This window comes from Molothrus ater, chromosome 2, assembly GCF_012460135.2.
Source record: "Molothrus ater isolate BHLD 08-10-18 breed brown headed cowbird chromosome 2, BPBGC_Mater_1.1, whole genome shotgun sequence".
Classification (NCBI taxonomy): domain Eukaryota; kingdom Metazoa; phylum Chordata; class Aves; order Passeriformes; family Icteridae; genus Molothrus; species Molothrus ater.
This window is the reverse complement of record NC_050479.2, coordinates 88,579,295-88,597,454: the sequence shown is the minus strand read 5'-3', so window position 1 is coordinate 88,597,454 and position 18,160 is coordinate 88,579,295. Positions and strand designations below refer to the sequence as shown.

The 18,160-nt window shown below is 46.0% G+C and overlaps 1 protein-coding gene across 1 annotated transcript in view; it reads left to right on the top strand.

The window, feature by feature from the left end:
- EPHA1 (EPH receptor A1) overlaps nt 1-15,552 on the top strand; it is a 33,919-nt gene extending 18,367 nt beyond the window's left edge. Inside the window, exons 5-18 of the mRNA XM_036382133.1 lie at nt 3,470-3,625; nt 4,544-4,876; nt 6,077-6,201; nt 6,304-6,463; nt 8,954-9,050; nt 9,825-9,880; nt 10,157-10,279; nt 10,377-10,562; nt 10,996-11,057; nt 11,439-11,648; nt 12,231-12,380; nt 13,041-13,234; nt 13,510-13,665; nt 14,529-15,552. Coding sequence (XP_036238026.1) covers nt 3,470-3,625; nt 4,544-4,876; nt 6,077-6,201; nt 6,304-6,463; nt 8,954-9,050; nt 9,825-9,880; nt 10,157-10,279; nt 10,377-10,562; nt 10,996-11,057; nt 11,439-11,648; nt 12,231-12,380; nt 13,041-13,234; nt 13,510-13,665; nt 14,529-14,607 — 2,087 coding nt within the window. The 3' untranslated portion in view covers nt 14,608-15,552. The remainder of the gene's footprint in view (nt 1-3,469; nt 3,626-4,543; nt 4,877-6,076; nt 6,202-6,303; nt 6,464-8,953; nt 9,051-9,824; nt 9,881-10,156; nt 10,280-10,376; nt 10,563-10,995; nt 11,058-11,438; nt 11,649-12,230; nt 12,381-13,040; nt 13,235-13,509; nt 13,666-14,528) is intronic.
- Nucleotides 15,553-18,160: the final 2,608 nt, after the last annotated feature.

Below are 18,160 nucleotides of genomic sequence, written 5' to 3'. Positions count from 1 at the left end.
AGAGGAAGGGAAGAGGGGAGAACCTAGCAGGAGTAGGGAGAGGTACTTCACAACCAGAATAGTGTCTTATTGGAGCATCAGGGGAGAAGGTGAATGCAGGGGGGGATATCTTAGGATCTGCTCCCTCAGCAGAAAAGACCAGTCTGTGCAATGGACTGGGAGTAATCCAGCTCAGGATAAAGACTGAAATCACAGATTTTACTTTGTCCTCAGAACAGAGGAGGACTTCTTCAGACATGTAAAGTGTGACAGGATGGAAGACCTGGCACTGTCAGTTTGATTCTGAGTTTTGCCTGGAATAGGGAGCAAAAAAAAAAGGGAAAGCTGCACCTTTACTTTTTAACAGGGAAAAGAACCTGACCTCTGTTACAGGACAGGAGACAAGAGACAGCCAGAGGATCAGGTCCCCTCAATCTCTCAGTGAATTCCCTGCTGTATAAAGCTCTGCTGGATTCAGAATGGCTCAGCCACCCCACAGTCCCAGAAAAGCTGTGCCTGCCCCAAAGCATTCAGACTTTGCTGCCCATAAATGCAGAGCTCGTGATTAACTTCCTCAACTGTGTAATTTGCTGTGCCGCGGCCTGTGCTCTGGCTCCTTGCTGGGCTCTGCAGGGCGGCAGGTGAGCCGAGCTCCCCGCCAGCCCCGCTCTGGTGCCTGCAGCCTTCCCGGCCTGGCTGGCAGCTCACGAGGGGCACCTGCAGGAATAAGGAATGAAGGAAGCGCCCCAGCCATCCTCTCTGCCCTCTGGTGCTTGGTGAGCAGGCCCTTTCCCAGACTCGTTTTTCCCATCGTGCAGCCCGGAGCGGGTGCCCAAGGCCCGGGCAAACCGGGGGCTAGCGGGGCTGGGCGGGGGCCGAGGCTGCTGGCTGTGCGCCCGCCTCCCCTGCCCCCGGGAGGGCCGCGGGCAGCCGCCCCTCCACCTCCGCACCCCCAGGGCAGGGCGGGGGCAGCCGGGAGCACCGGCAGGCCCCTCCGCACCGCCGGCCCCTCCGCACCGCCGGCCCCAGCGCCGGGCCGGGGCCGGGGCCGCTCCGCGCCGCCCCGGGGCGGGGCCGGGCCGGGCTCCGCGGGCCGCTCCCGCCCCCTGCCGGCCGCCGCCAGCTCGTGTCCCCGCTGCTGCCCTCGCCTCCTGAATGTGTCCCTTCGAGCCGAGCACCCCGTGCCGCTGCGGCCTCTCTGCCAGGCTGTGGGCTCCCTGCAAAGCGCCTCTCTGCCAGGCTGTGGGCTCCCTGCAGGGCACCTCCTGCTTGGAGAGGCTCCGCACCGCCGGTGGCACAGCAGGTGTGGGCGGCGGGCTGGAGTGGCGCTCAGAGCTGGAGGAGCAGAGGCACTTCTGGGGTCGGAGTTACCTGTTCTGGAGCACAAGTCTTATGAGGAGTGGCTGGAAGAGCTGGGGGTGTTGAGCACGGAGGCTCAGGGGACACCTTATCCCTCTTTACAAACACCTGAAAGGAGGGTGTAGCCAGGCAGGGATCAGTCTCCTCCCAGGCAAGTAGTAACACGACAAGAGGACATAGTCTTTAGCTGGTTTAGGTTGGACATCAGGAAGAATTTCTTCACAGGAGGGGTGATTAGACATTGGAATGGGCTGCCCATGGAGGTGGTGGAGTCACCATCCCTGTAGTTAAGAAGAGACTGAGTATGGCACTTACTGCTATGGTCTAGTTGACATGGCAGTGTTCAGTCACAGCTTGGAGTCGATGATGTCAGAGATCTTTTCCAGCCTAATTGATTCCATGATTCTTGCAAAGGTTCCCAACCCCAAATTTCTATCATTTACTTGCAGATGGTCTCAGCCTGATAAGAGTGTATCTATATTGTGTCATATCTGTGGCAGCTAGTATTATACAGGCAATATCAGAACCTCTGTGTTATACAAGAATGTGGCCGTGTGCTTCCTTTGTTTTTCATGTCAAAGCTCTCCTGGCCCAAACTGATCCAATGTCAGGAACTCTCAAATCTTATGCTGGAGCAAAGTGGCAGGAGGCCTCAAAACTTTCATCTTCAGTCCAGCATGTAGAAGTGCTCTCAGTTGTTAGCAGCCTGAAGATCAAAGTAACTTTTACTGCCTGTTTCTCAAAGGGATGATTTGATCTGGAGTATAAATGGAATCTCTTTGGGCTGTGACAATCAATACTCGAGCCTTGTAATTATTTTCAATGGCCTTTGCTATCATTAATCACATAGTTGCATCATTGTATCTCAGAATGATAGATTTTCCTGAGTGGTTCTGTCATTTCCCAGAATCAGAAGGTGCTGGTATCTCCTACTTGTGATTATTTCTTTTTTCTGGGCTCTTCAAGCGTCTCTTCTGCAGAGTAATGATGAGTTGTCTTGTTTGGCCTGTGTTAGTGGAAAGTTTTCAAGGTACCTCAGATGTTCCTCTTTGTCACATAGTAGGCATGGCTGGGTTGGTTTTTTTTGTAAGCCATTTGTGTGAAGCTGCTGAACAGATGGTTTTCTCCATTGGGATCTCCTGAGGATTACACAGGATATTGTTGCTTTTATAGTGCAATATAAAAAGGGTCATTCCCTCAATGTGCAAGTTAAATGCAAAGTGGTAGCTCTGGCAGAAAATTAGTGTATGCATTTCTCAACCATCTGATTAGCAATAGGTTGGTTGTTTCTTTAGCTAAAGAACTTTTGATTCATTTAGCGCAGGCTGGCAAACCATTAAATTCGCAGGTTGCCTTAAGTTCTGTCACTGATTTTCACCTCCTTGCTATACAACTATAGAGGTGAATCATTGACCTTGAGACAACTGGTAAACTGACCAGTGCTTCTGTGCATTGAACTAATAGTAACACATCAAAAACAGGTGGTTAGATGTTATACTGAGAGAGTCTGGCTGCTCCTTTTTGTAGGACTGGAAGTAGAAAGCTGTGACACCTATTCTCTTGCAGTCTGTATTGGCTCCATAGCCAGTTTCACTCGATGCTGTGAGTTGAACTGATAGCTTCCTATATATTCCCCAGGGCCCTGCCAGGGTGATGCTCTGGTACAACAGTTGAAACCAGCAAAGATGCTTCTGCCAAAAAGCCTACTGGCTACCTCATATGGAGTCAGCAAGAAGACTCTGAGGAGTACAAGGATTTGTAGCTACTATTTATGGTTCTTATTTATGGCGTGGAAAGCTTGAAGGACAAGGTGGGGACCAGTCTGGGTTTACACTGGAGGAAGATTCTGAGGTTGACTGGATTCTGTATTCATGCAGCCTCTTTGAAGATTAGATCCCTCTTCTTCAGTCTGCAAGTCCTGTCGTAGTACTGATGCTACCTTGAGTTCGCATCTTCTCTCTGTCTGCCCTGAGATGATTGATCTAGGTGACTGCCAGGTGTCGAGGTGCTCCTTCCAACCTAAATATTTCTGTGAACTAAAAAATGGAGGCAGATAAAGGAGCGTTCAAGAAGCTTTGTTGATCTGGGTTTATTGGTTATGTTATGTTGGCTTATGTTTGTCCTTCCACAGCCTGCCAGCGAGGGTTCTACCGGCACTCCCTGGATGCTAAACGCTGCCTGAAGTGTCCCCCCAACAGCTTGTCCAACGAGTCAGGGGCCACATCTTGTCCCTGCAATGCAGGCTTCTACCGAGCACCTTCAGAGGGCCAGAACATTGCTTGTACCCGTGAGTAGTTGCACACAGAAAGAAAGAACAATATCCAAACAGCCTGGGGGGTGAACTTACTGAGAGCAGCACCACAGAGAGGAACTTGGGGGTACTGCTGGGTGAAAGATTGGGCATGAGTTGGCAGCATGAGCTTGTAGCCCAGAAAGCCAAGTGTATCTTGGACTGCATCAAAGCATGTGGCCAGCAGGGTGAGGGAGGGGATTCTCTTCCTCCACTCTGCTCTCATGAGACCTCATCTGGAGGGCTACATCCAGCACTGGGGCACCCAGTACAAGAGACACTGGGACCTATTGGATCAGGTCCAGAGGAGGACCCTAAAAATGATTGTAGGGATGGAACACCTCTCTAATGAGGAAAGGTTGAGAGAGTTGGCGTTGTTCAGCCTGAGAAGAGAAAGCTTTGGGGACATCATCTTGTGGCCTTTCAATACTTAGTGGGGCCTGCAAGGAAGATGAAGAAAGGGTTTTTATACCAAGGCCTGTAGTGAAAGAGGGTAAACTGAGGTTTTAAACTGAAAGAGGGTAGATTTAGATGAGACACATGGAAGAAATTTTTTATGAAGAGGGTGATAAGATGCTGGAACAGGTTGTGGGTGCCCTATCCCTGGAAGAGTTCATGGCCAGGTTGGATGGGGCTTGGAGGAGCCTGATCTAGTGAAAAGTGTCCCTGCCCATGGTGGGAGGGCTGGAACTAGAAGATCTTTAAGGTTTCATCCAACCCAAACCATTCTATGATTCCATGAACAATGATATGGGGGAGAAAACAAAAGGTTGGAAAATGGGGATGAGAGATGAGAGAGGGAGAGGCTGGGGTGGAGAGAGGGCTCCATTTGAAATGCATCTGTAGATGGGAAGCTGTCGCAGAACTTTGGGCACCAACAGCTGGATCTAACACTTCCTTCTGTGCTCCCTGTAGGCCCACCCTCGGCTCCTCGCAATGTCAGCTTCTCCCTGCTTGGCACCCAGCTGAGTCTGTGGTGGCAGCCGCCCAGTGACCACGGTGGGAGGAAGGACCTGACTTACACAGTCTTCTGCCAGCGCTGTCATTTCCTGTCCTGTGAGCCCTGTGAGGCTGCCGTGGTGTTCTCCCCCAGTGCCTCTGGTCTCACGAAACCTGCAGTGGACGTGGATGGCCTAGAAGCTTACACCAATTACACATTCACTGTGGAAGCCCATAATGGTGTCTCAGGAATGGGACCTGCTCCACAGAGAACTGCTCCAGCTGTCTGGGTCTCAGTTGGACATGCAGGTTAGCAGAAGCAGAGAGAATTTCTTCCTGTTCATCATGAAAAGGAAGAGGAATCTCTGTGAATATTTAAGCTTTCTCCATCTTCTCCTTCTGCCTGACACATGTGTTGGTATGGTATGATAAGGGTTCTAAAGTACCTCTGCCTCTGACATGTAAAGTCCTTTAGTCATATTCCTTGCAAATCAATGTAGCAGTAATCGTTATCCATCAAGAGCTATGAATCCACCAAGAACTTAACAGAGGTGAGGAGGATGAAGCCCTCCCTGTCACACAGCCTAAGTATTATTACCTGTGTGACAGGAAGAATGAGGGCTGTGTCATGAAATATTTCCCATGACTCAGATATTGCAAAACACCAAACACAACAGAAACCGTGGTGTAACTGGAAAAGAAAAGGTTTTGAAAGCATGGAGGGATAAGGATGTTAAATCTTGACACGTTTCTGTAGGTTAGCTTCAATCTGGCTAGTTTGGCTGTCCTGTAAATACTTTCCAGAGCACCATGAAATGTGATTATAGAAAGGTGACATCACAGCGCTCAACAGCCCTTGGTGCATTCCCTGGGTTCTAATTTAGTAACAAAATATGACTTTTCTTCCTGATGCTATGCGGGGGCAGCACAACTCTAAGCTAGAAAAGCAGAGCTACTTTTGGCTTGCCTCATCACTTCCTGATGATGATGAAGGACAAGGAGAGAACCAGGCTTAACTCCTCAGTCCTTGCAGGCTCTTGAGAATTATCTTTTTATTCATGAACAGCATGCATTTGCAGTCAGCTGAGAGATTTTGAGCATTGAGTTTCACTGTACCCTTATGCAATGCAGCTGCATTCATAAATCATTACATAGGAGAGCTGTGCTACTGCTGCTGTAGGAGCATAAAATCCTAACATTTTTTATTTCAAATTGGACACTTTCAGTGCAGTCCTGGAATAAATGTAATTTCTTGGAACATGGATTTTGTTTTGAGGGCCAAACACAGTTATGCTTCCACTGTTTGGGCAGAAGCACACTATGCACAGAAAGCAATTAATTGCAACCAGAGACCTCCTTTCCCTTTCGCCACACAAGAGAAAAATGACAGTGGCAATGAGACTCAGTTCCAGTTGCATGGTATAACCAGAGCTTCTTTCTGGTAGAGAGAGGATATAGTTTGCATTTTGTTTGTATTTCCCCCTCATGTTCTGTTCTCTCCCACTGCAGCTCCAGTGACAGTATCCCAGTTTATTCTGACACAGAGAGATGACAGCAGTCTTTCTGTTTCTTGGCTTGCCCCACGGCAACGCAGCCGGACCTCAGTGGAGTATGAGGTCATGTTCTTTGAGAAGGTAAGGCCTGCCTGATTTGCTCTTCCCCCTTTCACCCAAAGGGCTGGAAGTGTCCTCTTGTTCAGTGTGCATTTGTTACTTGATCCTGTTTGGTTCCTGCAGGGGGAGGAGGCACGTTACACAGTGAAGCACCTTCTTGAGCCAAATGTCACTCTGCGAGACCTGCAGCCAGACACAGCCTACCTGCTCCGTGTGAGATCCATCACACCCCTGGGGCCTGGGCCCTACTCCCCAGAGCAGGAATTTCGCACCCTTCCACCAGGTAAAGGGCAAGCACTGGTATCTCACCTGGGAGAAACTCACTTCCCCATCAGATGGTATATTCTCGTGGTACATGGATCTCTTTCTGTGTTCTGCTGGCTGTAACAGACAGCAGAACACAAGACACCACTCTCCTGAGTTCCTTGTCACCAGAGCTAAGCCTGTTGCTTTGTAAAGACAAGACATTTTTCTTGCTTCCTTGCCATCTTACAAAATTTGCTTACACTTTCCCCCTTAGACCTGATCAGTCTCAGTTTATTGTGTTGTACTGGCAGAATACTTAACCAGACCTTCATTTAGTTCTTGAAAGACATTTTACTTTTGGCTAATGTTTCTAAGTTTGAGTGCTGGTCAAATAATTACCATATGCCTCCTTTTCTGTGCCAGTTACTAGTGAGAATGAGAACTCAGAGGACCTCAGCACTATTTTTTCCAGCTTTATCAGTTCCACTGTATGTAGTCCAGCTCCTGAATGTAACTCTGCCCAAAGAGATGGCATGTACCACTGAAAAAAGTTATTCACCAAAGTACAATATGTAGAAGGCCAAGCTGTCAGGGCCACAAGAAGACCTCTCTCCTGTGTCAAAGAATAACTTATATAGGCCTGTAACCCAATCTCCTCTTTCCCTGGGTCACTCAGAAGCTTCCCCTTAATCTAAAGTTTTCTGTAATGGAATTTGCTCTCTCTTCATTCCACAGACTCCTACTGACCCTATGGATAACTTTAGAAATACATGTATTGAAGTGCTGCATTTGAAAGACTAGTTTTATTGTAATGAAATAAGGAGGAAGAAAGCTAAGGCATACCTTAATGTAACTAAATAGTTAAATTAACAGTTAAATTAATTAATGTAAAAGCTGAAAAGGAGTTGGGACACCATTACTGGAATGTAAAGGTTGGACCCTTTTTGGCACCAGGAGCTTTTGGTAAAATCTTCATGAAGTCACAGTGACAAATGATGATAACAAAAATGATGTTTAACCAATTAAATAATGTACTACACAGGCCCTGTGAAAAAGATGTAAATTACCATGCAAAATTGTTTTGATTAAGAAAAAATAAGTTAGAAAATACTTTCATCAATATTATGCTTTATTTCAAATGAAAGTTGATCACCTTATCATGTCAAGACAAAGGTATTTTGAATATGAAAGGGATTAAAAACAAGTGCCAGCAAGGTTTCATTTGATGAGACTTCTTGTTTAATAATACTAGGAGCATTTTTTAGCTATTATAGTCTAGGAATATTAGTGTAGCAGGATTTGCAAGAAGTGTTAATTTTGTATTTAAATCTGAATTTGATAATTTAGATGCCTAAAATTCCTGCAGAAGTCCTGTGTATCTAAATGCTTCTCCATTTTATTAATAAAGATACTATTTCATCTTCCAAATCTTAGCTTTTTGATTTTAACAAAACAAGGACATTAGCTCTGTCTCTTGATTTCTGCTTAAGTAAGCTGATGATTTTTAATAATTTTAGTGGGATGAGTCAGAGGAAGAATAACTAGTGTTAATTAGGCTTTATGGATGCTGGCCATTCAACTAGATGTTAGGAAACACTTCCCCACACAGGACTGTGTATCATTTGTTCCTTGCTTTAAAATCTTCTAGTTTATTAAAAAAAATTATTTGGCGATTTTCTTTATTCTGGATGTTTTCCTAAATCTCTTTTGGGAAAATATTAAACATATGTAGATTCTCACTACTTCTCCATTAATGCATTTTAAGTTCTTAATTTTGGTTGGTTTTTTTTTTAATTATGAGAAATAAGTTTTAAAAAGACCAGCAGAGGTAATGTAGCATTTTCTCTGATGAATTCAAATGTACTTTGTGGAAATTCCTAGCTTTAGCTTGAGAACCTAAATGGAAGGAGACACCTGTGTTATGTGAATGCTCTCTCAAAGCTATCCAATCACAGAAGGAAACCACCTGATGCTCAGTTTTGAGAAAATATGAATATGATAGACTGCAAGTTTGTAAGTCAGTACTTGTTTCAGGAGTCCTAAGCAGTGAGGGGCTTTTGTTAGGGTAGTTAGGCAAGGGATCAGCCCCAGATATTGATGGGGAGGGGAGCATATAATTAATTTCATAAACAGAAGAGAGTCACTTTAGACTGTTGCCATAGTTTAAATCAGCTACTGAGCTGGAAGAAGGGCCTGATCTGAAAGGATTGTTGGAGAGGAGTGGGGATGGGGAAGGAATGTCTGTTCTTCACTTTTGAAAGTGTCGTGGAATTTAAGTAAGAAATCAGATATAGGGATAAATCACTCAACTGGAAGACCAAGATTGTAGATAAGAGTCAACCAGATAACCACCAGAAGGTGCTCCATGCACATGAATAACAATGTGATAGGACTCCCATCTGGTGGCTCTGCTGCCTGGAAGACAAGGGGCTGTAACTTGCCTTATGCCATTGGCTGGTAGAAGCTGGGTGGTATGTTCCAGACATAGTGGTCTTTTAAGTGATATGGCCTCTCTTTGTTTCTGCAGACACCGGAGCTCTGTCTGGTGGAGTCATAGTCTCTATTATCTTTGGAGTTCTCCTATTTATTGGTCTAATTGTGGGATTTCTCATGTTTCGGCGAAAGTAAGTATTGAATTTTGGTATTGAAAAAGGTACAGGTGTAGGAATAGCTGAGCTATGGGAGCTTGAGAAAGGGAGGCCTGGATTTCTCACAGGATATTGCATAGGTAGAGGTTAATTAGAGAAGAAAAACACCAGCATGCTGCAGCAAGATGGAAGGGGTCTCAGTAAATAATTTAGATTAGCAGGATTGGAGGGATTGATATTGTAAGATAATGTTTGCTGTTGTGAACAGAGGAATATGTTGTGATTTCTCAGTTTTGTTATAATCCAGCAGAATCATATTGTTGTCATGGCAGAGGAATGAAAACATTGTTATCGTACAGTCATTTCGATAGCTGCTGACCAGCTGAGTGGTAATACATGTATCCTGTGATGTCAAACCATTTTCCATATACCATTACTGTTGGGGTCCTTTACCCATATACAGAATTCTACTTTCCTCCTCAGTGTCCATAAAAGGCTGCTGTTGCTTGGTTTTAAGAAGATCAAATATTTTCCTGAAAGGGTACAGAAAACATGAAATAAACAGAAATTCATCTGTAACTCAGCACAAAACTCCCTCTGAAAACAAAGCTCTATTTCTAAATGTTAATGAAGCATCACATTTTATCGTCAGCTGTACTGTTCCAAGTAGGTGCAGTGTCTGGTCCCACTTTGCTCTGTGCTACCCTAAACTCTGTTCCTAACCAACTAGGGCAGACACCTTGGAAGTCTTGCTTTTCCCTTTGCTATCTGCTGACCATTTTATTTTCATGACTCTTTTTGATGTTCCAGGAGGGCTCGTCGGAGACACGCACGGCCGGAATACAGTACTTCAGGCTTTGAGCGAGGTGAGGTTCAAAGGGGTAATAAAACCAGGGGGAAGCCTAGAATGTGTTGGAAGGAATGAAAAGAAGCTTTAGTTTGAAACCAGACACTGGCATGGCTTTTCTGATGTAATGTGCCTCTTCCTACAACAGTTCTAATCTTCAATCTTGGTTTGGTAAATTTTTTTACTGCCACTGTCAGAAGCCCATGGATTCACTTCTGCCTTTGTAGTTATGCTTTAAAAAGGTTGTCCAAAGAGGTGACAGGTTAATTTGCTCATTTGTTTTCCTTTACCACAGAGAAAGTCTGGTTGAAACCCTATGTAGACCTGCAACCATATGATGACCCCAGCAGAGGCGTGCTGGAATTCACGAAGGAACTGGATATCTCTTGCGTCACTATGGAGAATGTGATTGGAGAGGGTGAGTTACTGTTCTCCCCATCTTTCAGTTTCCCCACACTTGTTTTGCTGCCTATCTTTGAGTTCGTCTGTGACACTTTACCTCTGGTTGTCTTCAGGGGAGTTTGGGGAGGTCTATCGTGGGTCCCTGCGACTCCCAGGGAAAGAACGTATTGTGGTTGCCATCAAGACTCTGAAGTCAACATATTCAGACTCACAGTGGTGGAACTTTCTGCGTGAGGCAACAATTATGGGGCAGTTCAATCACCCGAACATTGTGCGCCTGGAGGGAGTTGTCACCAAAAGTAAGTAAGAGTGTGTGGGAGAGAGTCCTGGGATGAGAGCAGAAACTGGCACATTTCTCAGGCCTTAGAGAATTTGCTGTCAGAGAGGCTGTTCTGGGAGAAGATAGGCATTGTCATGTCAGAGAATGAGGAAAGGAGGAGAGGTATGGATTTCCAACAGAGTCCTGCGGCAGTGTTAGGAGAGGTCTTTCAGGGCCAGTGAGTAGATGAGAAGTCTGGATAGGGAGGTATGCTGCAGGGTCATATGTGCAATACAAGGAAGAGTACAAGATCATTGGGAGTTGTGTAAGGAGAAGGGCAGCCAGCTGTGGCAATGGAGTGGGGGTGTTAGCTGGGGTTGGACATTGTTCTCTGTGTTGGGGAATATGGATAGCATTGAAAGGCATGAGTAGGAGAATTTGAAGAAGGCTGAAACCCTCTTGTCTTCCTCAAGGGAGGCCGATGATGATCATCACTGAATATATGGAAAATGGAGCACTGGATACCTTCCTCCGGGTGAGAAAGTCCAATCTCTAATAGGCTTGTGTACTGCCAGAACTTGCACTTGACCTGGATTTAGGGCCCTAAAATAAAACTAGAAGATCCAGACATCCGCTTACTTTCTGCTTACTGACATTTCCACTGTCAGCAGCAGAAGCTTAATGCCATCCAGTTTGTCCAGTGACAAGAGTGGCGTCCTTGGTAATTGAAATGCAACTGCTTAATGATGACTGGAGACCATCACCAGTCCCTTAGTAAGAACCTGTTGGGGCCTTTGGGCTGCAGCATTGCCTTTTTGCTTGTTCACCACTGCCCACTTTTGTATGTTGATAAGGTCAGAGACTAGAAACCAAGCGGATCGATGTCACTTCTCTCACTTCTTCTTCTTCCATGCAGGAGAATGAGGAAAAATTTAGCCCTGTGCAGCTTGTGAGCATGCTGCAGGGAATAGCCTCTGGCATGACCTACCTTTCAGAACACAATTACGTGCACCGGGATCTGGCTGCTCGCAACATCCTGGTAACACGCAGTCTCCAGTGCAAGGTGTCTGACTTCGGTCTCTCCCGAATTTTGGAGAATGATGCAGAGGGAACCTATGAAACCAAGGTAATGCAAACCCAATCTTTCAGCCTTGTGAATTAACTGTAGGCTCTGAGGAAAATCTGTAGTAAAATTGCAAGTCATGGTGTGGATGTTTCAGAAGGTGGTGCTTTTGTCTCTGGAGTCCAGGTTGATTTTGTTTGCTAAGAAATTCAGAGGGATTGTGGTGTTAAAATGAGAAGCAAAATAAGAGGTCTGATCTCTTTGACTTGGTTACTAAATCTAGCTTTGAAGATAGCCTTGCTGTGATCAGAGTTTTGGACTAGAGTCATCTCCATGTCTCTTTCGATGTAAGTTCCAGTAATTCTAATGCATAGTGTCCTTCAAAGCAGGGCTGTGACTGGTGTCAGACTCTTACTCCCACAGCAGAGGTTTTGTGTCACGTTCAACTGAACAGAGGGCTTAAACTCATATACTTTCCAAGAATATTTCTCTCCTTTTGAGAAATTTCCCTGGGGTGGTTACATGTCACTTCAAATGAAGTGGGCTCAATCTCTGAACCACTTTGTAAGGTCCTTGCATGAAAACACTGGAGAAATACAACACAATGATATATGCTGGGTACACTATGTTTCTGCTGTTTTACAGGGTGGTAAGATTCCTATCCGATGGACAGCCCCAGAGGCCATTGCTCATCGCATTTTCACCTCAGCTAGTGATGTCTGGAGCTTTGGAATCGTCATGTGGGAGGTGCTGTCATTTGGTGACAAGCCATATGGGCACATGACCAATCAAGAGGTAACAGACATTGAGTTCAAGAGCTGATTTAAAAGATAAATGAGGCATGTGGGAAAAACTATTGTAGATCTACCTCAGTCTGCAGTCTTGACTTCCTTTTGAACACATAACTACTGTGTTTCCCTCCCTGCTTAAAATCAGTGCAACCAAGTCAAGGGTGATGAATATTGAGGTGTCAACAACAGCAAGAAGCTAAATTAAAGAGAGTTTAAATCAGCCATGGCATTTGGATCTGGGGATACTTTCTATTGCTTTTGTTTTGTCCTTCTTCTGGCTCTGGTGCATTATATCTGGTCTTATTCTAGGCTCAGCACATGCTGTTAAAATTATTCCTCAGAGCCTGGTTCCCCTTCTCTCACTGTGCCAGGACCATTTGGTCCTCACTTTTCCTCACTTCTCATGAACATGTCCTGAGTGGCAAATGGGAGCTAAACTAGTCAAGGACTGAAAACACATGCATATGCCGCTTAAATTTTTGGCATCCCTTAAGTGCTTTGATTCTGTGCTGTGCTGCCCATACCGTGTGTCATACGTATGTAATCTCCACAAACCCCTCCCTGGCTGCACATTGTGAAGTGGGGAATGGCTGCTCCCAGAGGTCTCTGGCTTCTCTTCTGCACTCTCTGCTCTTGGCCAGATTTCTCTGTTTCCTCTGTGCAGGTGATGAAAAGCTTAGAGGATGGGTACCGGCTCCCCCCGCCTGTGGATTGCCCATCTATCCTCTACGAACTCATGAAGAGCTGCTGGTCACACGATCGGATGAGGCGGCCTCATTTTCAGGAAATTCGGGCACAGCTGCAACATTTCATCTCAAGTCCTCAGCTCCTCCGGCCTGTTGCAGACTTTGATCCCAGGTAAGCAAGCTGTCACCAGAGGAGGAGGGGTTAACTGGGATACTTCACCTCCCTGTCCCCATGCAGACTGGAGAGATGCGCCTTGTGTGCTCCGTGTGCAGAAGGTAGTGGTCATCTCTGTCTCCTGGTGACAGAGGGCAGAGCCTCACTGTGCAGAGAGCAGATTAGCTGGCTCAGCCCTGGCAGGGGGTGCTTGCTCCCCCTTTGGTTACTGTCTCGCAGTGCTGTCCATTTCAGGTGGTTGCCTGGCTAACGAAGGGTTTCTGTGTCCCTAGGGTAACGCTCCGTCTCCCCAGCTGCAGTGGATCTGATGGGATCCCTTACCGGTCCATCCCCGAGTGGCTGGAATCCATTCGCATGAAGCGCTACATCTCCAACTTCCGCACTGCCGGCCTGGACACCATGGAGTCCATTCTGGAGCTCACTGCTGAGTAAGTGCAGGCTGGGCTTCCACAGGGCAACTCAGGCTGGCTGCAAGTTGCTGTGCTCATCCCTGTGCGATCTGAGCAGGCACTCATATTTACTTGGAAGGCTTCTGTCCTTCCTTCTCCATGCAGTTAAGTGGAAGCAGACTGGCTTCTTGACCTAAAAGGGAAGAATCACCCCTGAACTGGGAGCAGCCCAAACTGTGAGACAAATTCCCCAATTATCCATGTCCATGCTTGAGGCTCTTCAGGGGTCTTCAGCTGCTCTGAACTCACATGAGACACAAACAGCAAAGGGAAAGAATAGATGGCAAACAGATCTATAACCTGACCGTCTCCCCACTCCCACAGGACTTTGTAGGATAACTTCCTTGCCAAAAACTCCATATAGACTAGTGATATTCCCCTCACTCCATCAGCCAGGCACTGTTGTATCATAGAGCAAAGTCTTTCTGGGCTCCTCAGAAGGACTCAGAACACAGCTGTGTTATTTTGTCAGGGATGTTCAGCCAACTCCAACCAGGGCAGTTACATGAAACAAATGAGCAGGCACAGACCTGCTGAATGGTTGAGACATGGCCCCTATCACAAAGCTGATGTAATCACAAGTCCTGATTTACTGGGAGCACAGGCCTAGCCACGAGGTAGAAGAGGTCAGTTGACTGGGTGGGCAGAGATAGTCAGGGGAGGAAAGGAATATCTAGAAGTTTCTTCCCTCTAGAGAAAAGGTAGGTGCACTAGGAGGCACTGAGGAACAGGAAGCTTTCTGAACTAATGCTTGCTAACTGTTTCTGCCCTTACCACACTCTTGTCCCTAAGGAGCAAGAATAGCAATTCATTTTTTTCCTTTCTTTTCACATTTCCTTCAGGGACTTGAAACAGATGGGAGTGTCACTTCCAGGCCACCAGAAGAGGATCTTGTGCAGCATCCAAGGCTTTAAGGAGTGATCAGTCGTTGCATTCTTAAGCTTGAAAAATGCCCATCCTTACCAGATATCACTTGGAATAATTCCTATGGCAATTGCTTCCAAATGAGTGACTGGACAAGCAAAGCAAAACAACCAGAACTGAAAAAGCTCGTGAGGCAACACCACCTGCTCTCATTTCTGTTCCCCCTTGCTTTAGCTCTACAGCAGCCATCAGTACGTTTCAGAGTACTGGTCTTAGAAAATATTCTGTTTTCTGCAGTCCACTTTGTGCAGGACTAAGTAGGCCCTGTAGTCCTCATACTGGAGTTTCAGACCCTCAGTGTATCACATGGAATACGAAGTGGGTAGAGAGTGGTGGATAATGTTTTAAGATTGGAGATGAGGGCTCAAGATAGACTGGGACATTCAGGGAGCAGGCACAAAAATACAGACAGGTAGAGACAGGGCTCATGCACTCCTTGGCATACATTCCTTCTCACTTCAGCACCCTTCTGTCTTTCTTATTTTGCATCAGGAACAAACTATTCAGTCTTCACAAGGCTGCTGGTAAGGCATATATTTTTTAATGCAGCTGTTCTTGCCTGAACACCGCCTTGTGGTGTACTTTTTTCTTTGGAGGAGAAACTGGGAGTAGAAGCACACCCCGCTGTAACTTGTGTGATCACATCACCTCAGCATGTTGCTGTTTTGCACATGCACACTTCAGTGGGGAGATTTACATCTCTCCAAACTGCTTAATACCTTTTCTTATGCCATGGACAGAAAACCCTATACATATCATTTTCTCTGCCCCTTTTTAAAAGAGACACTAGTCTTGTTTGGCTGGAATAGGGTATTTGTAACAGAAAAATGTGTAGGTGGTCTGTCTTACTCCTTCTCTGTGGAGGAAATGTTATTATTTATCAGATCTCAAGACAGTTATAGTCTGTAAATAATATTTTGTAAATAAACCTGTGGCAGAGCAGGGTGTGTTGGAATTCTTTGGCTTATTTCAAATGTGATTGAGACCTTTAGCATACATATCATAAGTCCCAGCCGGGTCCTTACATACATGTTTAGTTGTTTCAGCCAATGATCTTTGTCCATTTAATTGCAGATGTAACATGGAAGTGCAATTGCATTAGGATTAAAGGATACCTTTGCAGCTGATCACTTCAGATTTGTTTTTCAACCCATTTACAGGCATATCTATCTGAGTCCATTGTTTTACAGATCCTGTGATTATTCCTAAATCATAAATATTAGCAACTACTGCTGTGTTTGATGAAATACATGTGAATAGTACTTCTTTCTCCTGCAGACTAGACTGTCCAGGAGAAAGTCTCAGGAACATCAGTGAGAATTTTTCTTTCTCCCACTCGGGAAGAATAGCTACTTCAAGATTTATTTTTCAAGTCTAGGTTGGTGAAGGTGAGTGCTACACATTCAGCAATGTGACTTGCTAGAGATAACAGTGTTTCCATAACTGTATAATGCTCTAAATTCTTAATTAAGAATTAATTCTTAATTAAGGCCTTGCTTAACCATAGATGACAGGAGGGCTGAGAAGCAGAGATCCAAAGAACTGCAATCTGGTGCAAGAAAGCTGGTTTCTATTCAACACAGACCATGGCTACTCAAGTCACTGTAACTATAGTAAGAGAGAGAGCTGAAAAGCAAAGCTCTGAGTTGTTAGTGTATCAGTCTTAGCAATAGATGTCTTTAACATGAAGTACAGGTAGCCAGTAAAGTTGCTACCTTGCAGATACCCAGGCTAGCACAAGATTATGAGCTTGTGTCACGCACATGTAAACTTTGGCTTGTCACTGCAGGTGATAGGGAAGTGGGAGTGGTTGATCCATCAGATACTTGTGCTGCCACACAGAGGCACCTTAATAGAGGAGAGAAATGAGAAGAGAGGAGATTCAGGAAGTTGAACCAAGGGAAAGGCAGAGCCTCACGACTGGGGAGAAATAGTCTCAGGCGCCAGTACAATCTGGGGACTGAAAGGCAACTTTGGAAGAAAGGACATGCTGGTCATTGTGAACAGCAAGTTGCACCTGAGGCCTTTAGCAAAACAAGACAACAGTACCTGGGCTGCATTTCAACTAATGCACCACCAGTAGCTGGAAGGAGGCAATTATTCCTCTTTATTTAAGCATTGGTCAGACACCTGAAGTGATGTGTCCAATTTTGGGGTTCCCAGTACAAAAAAGGATATAAACTTAATGGAGCTAGTCCAGTGAAAAGCTACTGTGGTTTTGAAGGGATTAGAGCATCTGACAAACAGGGAGAGGCTGAGAGAGCTGGAAGCTGTTCAGCCTCAAGAGAAGACTGTTTGGGTGGCTTTTATCATTGTGTATAAATACCTGATGGGAGTAAAAAAGAAGCCAGACAGTCCTCAGTGGTATCCAGTGAAAGCAGCTGTGAGAAAACACCAAAATGCAGTACATTCTCTTTGAAGGTGAGAAAAACTTACAGTGAGAGTTGTTAACACTGGAACAGATTATCCAGATCTCATCCTTTAAGGTATTAAAAAGCAACCTGCTGTGGTTGACCCTGCTCTGAGCAGGGAGGTCCCTCCAACTTCAAGTGTTAGGAGCTGCTGAATCAGCTGGCCAGGTAGTGAAAAGGCTGTTCAGTTCCATGTCCTCAGGGTACGGCCAGTAGCAAGCCTGAGCATGTATTCCCAATAGGCACTCATGCACAGAAAATCCCCAAGTCTATAATGGTTGCACGTCTTTAAATGCGCACACCGTGCATGACTGGCCGGAGGCAGAGAGCACAGCAGACATGCAAGCACAGCACAAACAGCCTAATCCCCTTCCTGGCTCTGGCTGATCAGGATGAACCTGTTAGAGGGAAACACATACGAGTACACAATGGATCCCTCTAGTGCCCAAGACCAGCCATCCTGCAGCTGGCTCCAAGCCCTGGAGCCTGAGCTGCTGTCCTCAGTTGCCAGCACCAGGATAAGCAAATCCTCAAGGCCTGCAGCCCTGCTGCAGCGGTGGGCATGCAGACATGCACACACACCCTGGAGCACTCCAGGAATTAGCCTCAGACATCGGCTCTAACCAGCGGCTGGCTCCTGGACTCCATGGTCTCCCAGTGTCCTCACACTCAGATGCAAACTCTACTCTTTCAGCTGGTCTCCAGACCTATGAGTGGCTCCCAAGAGCTTGAGCAGCTCACTCCCACACGTCTTCACAGTATTTAGCCAGACCCACAGCCATGCCATGTCCTGGCTCACAAACTCCTACCTTACTCACTAGCTACTCTGACTTGATTTTGCTGGCAATAACGGACATACACACCCACACAGGATACATGCACTCAGGTCTGTCCAGTTGCTGGCATTCAGATCCACTTGCACTGAACAGATCCCATACAGAGAACAACAAAAACGCTACTATGAATGCAGGACAGATTGCACTGATGACACACAGGGCATGGCCAGACAAGTGTATTGTGTATGTGCAGCCACCTCCTCCTGTGCCTTCTTCCTGTCAGTTTTTCCCCATGGCACTCCCCATCCTTGATCACTCCTGTTTTCTGCCTTTGATCTCCCCCCTACATATCCCATGCCCCTC